This window comes from Pseudorca crassidens, chromosome 6, assembly GCF_039906515.1.
Source record: "Pseudorca crassidens isolate mPseCra1 chromosome 6, mPseCra1.hap1, whole genome shotgun sequence".
NCBI lineage: Eukaryota > Metazoa > Chordata > Mammalia > Artiodactyla > Delphinidae > Pseudorca > Pseudorca crassidens.
Genome location: NC_090301.1, coordinates 50,286,887 through 50,292,139, shown reverse-complemented (window position 1 = coordinate 50,292,139; position 5,253 = coordinate 50,286,887). Strand labels below are relative to the sequence as shown.

Below are 5,253 nucleotides of genomic sequence, written 5' to 3'. Positions count from 1 at the left end.
ACATAGAGTAGAAATGAATATATCCTAAAAGGTTCAGTGTAAAGGTCTCATGGAAGGAGATTCTTTTTTGTTTTTAATTTTCTTGAATGTGGTTTGTAGGTTTTCCCCCCTCTTTTATGGGGCCCTCCTTAATTTATTCCTAATGTATCTAGCCATGAGGTAGCACTTCTTCGACACTCAGGAGAAATGCATTTCACTTAAGTCTGAACCCTTTAGTTAATAGTCCTGCAGTTTCTGGACTTTGTAGTCTGTTCTCTGACTCACAAACATGCCTTGCTAGAATTGTAGCCACAATCACAATATTCAGAACAAGGATCATGAGTGAAAACAGATGCAGATTGTTAAAAGGTTGAATCTGGGTTTCAACGCGTTTGATACTGAAATTCTGAATTTCCACTTGCCCGTCAATCCCTTTTCAGATGAATGCATCCTATGACAGAATTAGTCTTCTATTTGTATGGAGAAATGTCTCTTTTCCTTCAGAAAAACAGTCTGGTTGCAGCGAGACTGATTACTACTACCACTGTGAAACCTTACACTCGAGATACACGGAGCCCAGACACCTCAAGAATTCAAAGGAGTTAAACTGGAATCTTGCACAGTGTCGAGGTAAGGGATACACCTTACAAGTCTCATCTTAATTACATCCATTCTTGCTGAGGTTATAGGTTGGAGATGCAAAGTCAGATGGGAGTGGTGCTGCAGGTATCCTGGAACACCACCAAATTTGGATCTGAGGTGCATAGACTTACCTGAACAAAAAGTTTGGTTCAAAACCACATATATGGTGACTCCAACATAGGCTTTCCAAATGAACTGGACTCAAAAAAATACAATTGTTTCTCCTTTTCTTTCTTTTTTAAAGGTTAGTTTTCTGGTGACAGTAATTAAAGAATAACTGTTGAACTTCTCTTCAATGGGCTAAAAGAAAGGGCGTGGGTATCATTCAGGTTCATAAATAATGCCTCCTTGAAAAAATATATTGAGCCAATAAACCATGTGCTTGACATAATTCCTAGTTTTTAAGTCACCCTTTTTCTTTCCAAACTAATAAAATGTAGTGTATCTTTTTTGGTCTAATTTTTAAAATTAATTAATTTTTGGCTGCGTTGGGTCTTCGTTGCTGCGTGCGGGCTTTCTCTAGCTGTGGCAAGCGGGGGTTACTCTTCGTTGCAGTGTGCGGGCTTCTCATTGCAGTGGCTTCTCTTGTTGCGGAGCACGCACTCTAGGCACTGGGGCTTCAGTAGTTGTGGCTCGCAGGCTTAGGTGCTCTGTGGCATGTGGGATCTTCCCGGACCAGGGCTCGAACCTGTGTCCCCTGCACTGGCAGGCAGATTCTTAACCATTGTGCCACCAGGGAGGTCCTTGGTCTAATTTGCTCATGGGAAATGCCATTATATATAACCTTTCATGAACCTAGTGTCAAATGCCTCTTTTCTCTTCAATATCACAGCTGATTACGTGCTAGCTACAGTGCAGACACAAGCTACTATTACAAAGAGGTGGCAAATATACAAAACAGGTTATTATTCAGCAGAGGCTATTTAGCAATACATAACTTACAATGTAATTTACTTGTTTCCCCCACAAAGTTACATGACTATTGCAAATACCATAAACTATGTTCAATTCAGCCATCAAAGGAGGATTTATTGTATGTTTCCTGCTTCAGCTGAGATCTTATTATAGCTCCCACAGGTAGTCAAAACACAAGAGAATTTTAACTTCCTTCAATAACTGCTCAAACTTGAATGTAGCTAATATGGAAGGAAATAAGAATGGGCTGTAAGTCTGTCGTATCCTCTGGGTGTTTGAGAATCTCTGGTTTGTATTTCTAAATTGATATGTAATCATTTTGTCTTTTTTTTTTTTTTTTTTTTTGCCGGTACGCGGGCCTCTCACTGTTGTGGCCTCTCCCGTTGCAGAGCACAGGCTCCGGACGCGCAGGCTCAGCGGCCATGGCTCACGGGCCCAGCCGCTCCGCGGCACGTGGGATCTTCCCGGACCAGGGCACGAACCTGTGTCCCCTACATCGTTAGGCGGACTCTCAACCCTGCGCCAGGGAAGCCCCATTTTGTCTTTTTAAAAGAATTAATTTTAAGAGTTTTTTCCTTAAGAAAAAAAATCAACTAGCTTGTTAAATTTTACATAGTATATTGGACTATATCATCAAGGCTAGATTTCCTCAGCCACATTTTAGGCCCTTTCCTCAGCAATATACACTTGCTTCTTAAAAAATAATAAATAATAAAAATCATTTTCCCAAGCACCTCAGTCTAAAGTTACAGCTGTATCTGGTTACTCTTTGGATGGGAAATAGGCCGGTTGCTTTTCTTCTTGGTCCTCCAAGCCTTGCTCCTGAATCCTTTCCACACACATGACTCTTATTTCAAAGAGAAACCCCACTGGGAGGGTGGAAGACCTGACTGTGAGAGAAGGAAGTTATGCTAATTTCCCACCCCAAAGACGCCACTGAGCACTTCAAATACTTGCAGCTTAGGAGGGAAAAAAGGCTTCATTCTAGATCAATTCAAAGTTAGGTGATCACAACTGCAAGTTTTCAGGCTATGCCATCTCCTCCCCCACCTCTCACCAGTGCCTTCCTCAGCCCAAGAAACAGCGTTGCAGCCTGAGGAACAGAGCCAGGCAGAATGGGATGCAGTGTCCCCATGAGAGCCGGGCCCTGTGCTAATTGAAGACATGGACGGCTGTGTTGTTTCTGGCTGCACCACAGCCAGAACTTTATATTTGGAGGAACAAATGGCTCCCAAGTGTTCGGGCCACAACTTGTCTGTGTAGCTTCTCTGACGTTCAGGAGTACTTTGCCTCTCAAATATGAAAGATTCCAGAAAAGGGGAGCAGGGAGCTCTGGGAGAGGAAAGAATTTTTAAAAAATGTTTACTCATTTACCTTTGTTAGTTGAGGAGTTTCTAAAGGAGATATTGTTCAAGAAGAAATGGTACATATTAAAAGAAATCTTTCAAGAAGAAATACAGTCCAATGCAAGCATTCATGTAACAAATATTTTATATATGTCATATGGTGCAATTATTCTTAACCTTTTCCCTAGCCTCTTTGAAAATCTGATGAACAATATGAATTATTTCCCTAGGAAAAAGCATACACATATGGAAGTACAGAGCCTTTGTCACAAAGTCCCTTAAGTGGAGGCAGGAGTGATATTACCAAAACAGTGATGGAGAAAACCCTGCCCTCCATCCCCCAGTAAAGATCAGCAATTAGACAGCTCTCCATGAATAAGAACAACTCTGGAGAGCTCTCGAGTCCACTTAAGAATCTTCAGCAACACAGTGGAACAAAAATCTGAGAATAACCTCATGAGAAGAGAAGGAAGAAAGCTTCATTTTGCCTGCATTATCCCATTCCTCAAGCCAGCACTGCTCAGGGTCAAGAGAGAACTTCCCAGCTAGAAAGAGCTCCCCTAGCCAGGAAACGAAGAGTGGATGGAGTGAGCAACCAGCTTCCCCAGCCTTTGGGGCACCATATGAAGGTCCCATTACAGTTTCACCCCACCCAGAGACTGGCAAAGCTGACACACAGAGAGACAGAAACAAGGAAGAAAAGCAGGAGTTACCAATAACAATCATGGTTTGTAGTGACTTGTGACTTGCTCTGCAGACAAATCCAGAAGATTTTGCCACTGAAGAAACGTGTTAACACCAGCACAGTTGCCAGAGACCCCCTGGGGATTTCACCAGCTTTTGCCCCACAGGTATTTGTATTTACTGACACCAGCCACCTGAATCCTTCCCTGCTACCTCCTTCTTCACCCATGCCAGACCCCAGGAACTGTACTGGTGGCCAGCCCAGGCCTCTGTGGCTACATGAGTGCTAGATGCCAGCCTAGACCCCCACAGCTGACATCCACTTCCTAGTGTGTACTTGACATAGCCCCTCCAGGTGTGCATTTGCACGCCACTAGCCTGATACCTGTCACCAGTGTCCATTGCAGTGTGCACACCCAGGGGAAGACAATACAGCCACTTAAGAGCATGCTGACAGCCAAGGTCCCCATAACTGCCTGTGGGCTTGGATCAGGCCTTGTCTTCTGTCACTGTCTTGCACCACTGCACCACACTACCTGCAATTAAGGCCTCCAGCTGTGCACCTGCATACTCCTGGCCTGACCCCCATTACTGGCCTCCCCTGCAGTGCACACACAGAGGGAGACGATGCAGTCATAGGAGAGCACACCAACAGCCAGGGCCCCCCACAGCTGCCTGTGAGCCCACAACTGGCCCAGCCCTTGCTGCCTACCCTGGCCCCCACCACTGTGTATGTGTCTGCAGCTGATCCAAGCTACCACACAGGCACCTGCAGCAGGCCCCATAGCCCAGTGTATGTACACTACTGGCTCTAGCCACCACCATTGTCTGGCCTGGTCACTAGCTGCTGGACCTAGGGGCATAACTGAGGACCCCAACAGCCCTTACAGCCACTGTAGACCCCCACAGTGCTCCCAAGGACTACACAGTTGTTGATGTCGTGGATCTCAGCAGCATGAGCCAAGGAGACACCATGCACCCCTGGACCCAGTGCCACCACATGTCCCCACACTTAGTACCTTCCTCCACTAGAACCAGGGTCACAGCACATTCCAGCATGTCCCAAACCACAGGTGAAAGTCTTTCCTTGCTGAGATCAGTCCATGAAGCCCAGAAGAGGTGACTAGTTATTTAAATGTAGAGACATCTATGCAAGGCTACAAGGGATCATGAAGAATCAGGGAATCACGACTCTCCTGAAGGAATACAGTAAGCCATCAGTAATGATCCCCAAAGAAATGGAGATGCAGGAATTGCCCAACAAAGTGTTCAAAATAATTATTCTAAAGATGCTCAGAGAACTACAAAGAACACAGATAAATAATTTAACAATATTAGGAACACAACAGAAAAACAAAATGAGAAGTTCAACAGAAAGATAGAAAACATAAAAATGAACCAAACAAATTTTGGAGCTAAAGAATACAGAGTGAAGTGAAGAATTCAATAGAGAAATACATAACAAAGAAACCTCCATAATGCTAAGAGCAAATTTCTCAGCACAGACCTTACAGACCAGGAGAGAATGAAATGATATATCCAAAGTACTAAAAGAAACAAACTGCCAATCAAGAATAATTTACCCAGAAAAACTGCCCTTCAGAAGTGAAGGTGAGACAGTTTCCCTAACAAACAAAAGCTGAGGGTGTTCTTCACCACTATACCTACTTTACAAGATATGCTGAAA

General features: G+C 44.1%; 1 protein-coding gene across 1 annotated transcript; it reads right to left on the bottom strand.

Moving 5' to 3' along the window:
- Nucleotides 1-216: 216 nt before the first annotated feature.
- CUZD1 (CUB and zona pellucida like domains 1) lies at nt 217-3,968 on the bottom strand. The gene is given in 7 exon segments (XM_067742372.1): nt 217-267; nt 269-365; nt 367-477; nt 479-526; nt 528-689; nt 691-854; nt 3,780-3,968. Coding segments are annotated over 7 exon segments (822 nt in total).
- Between the last annotated feature and the right edge of the window lie 1,285 nt (nt 3,969-5,253).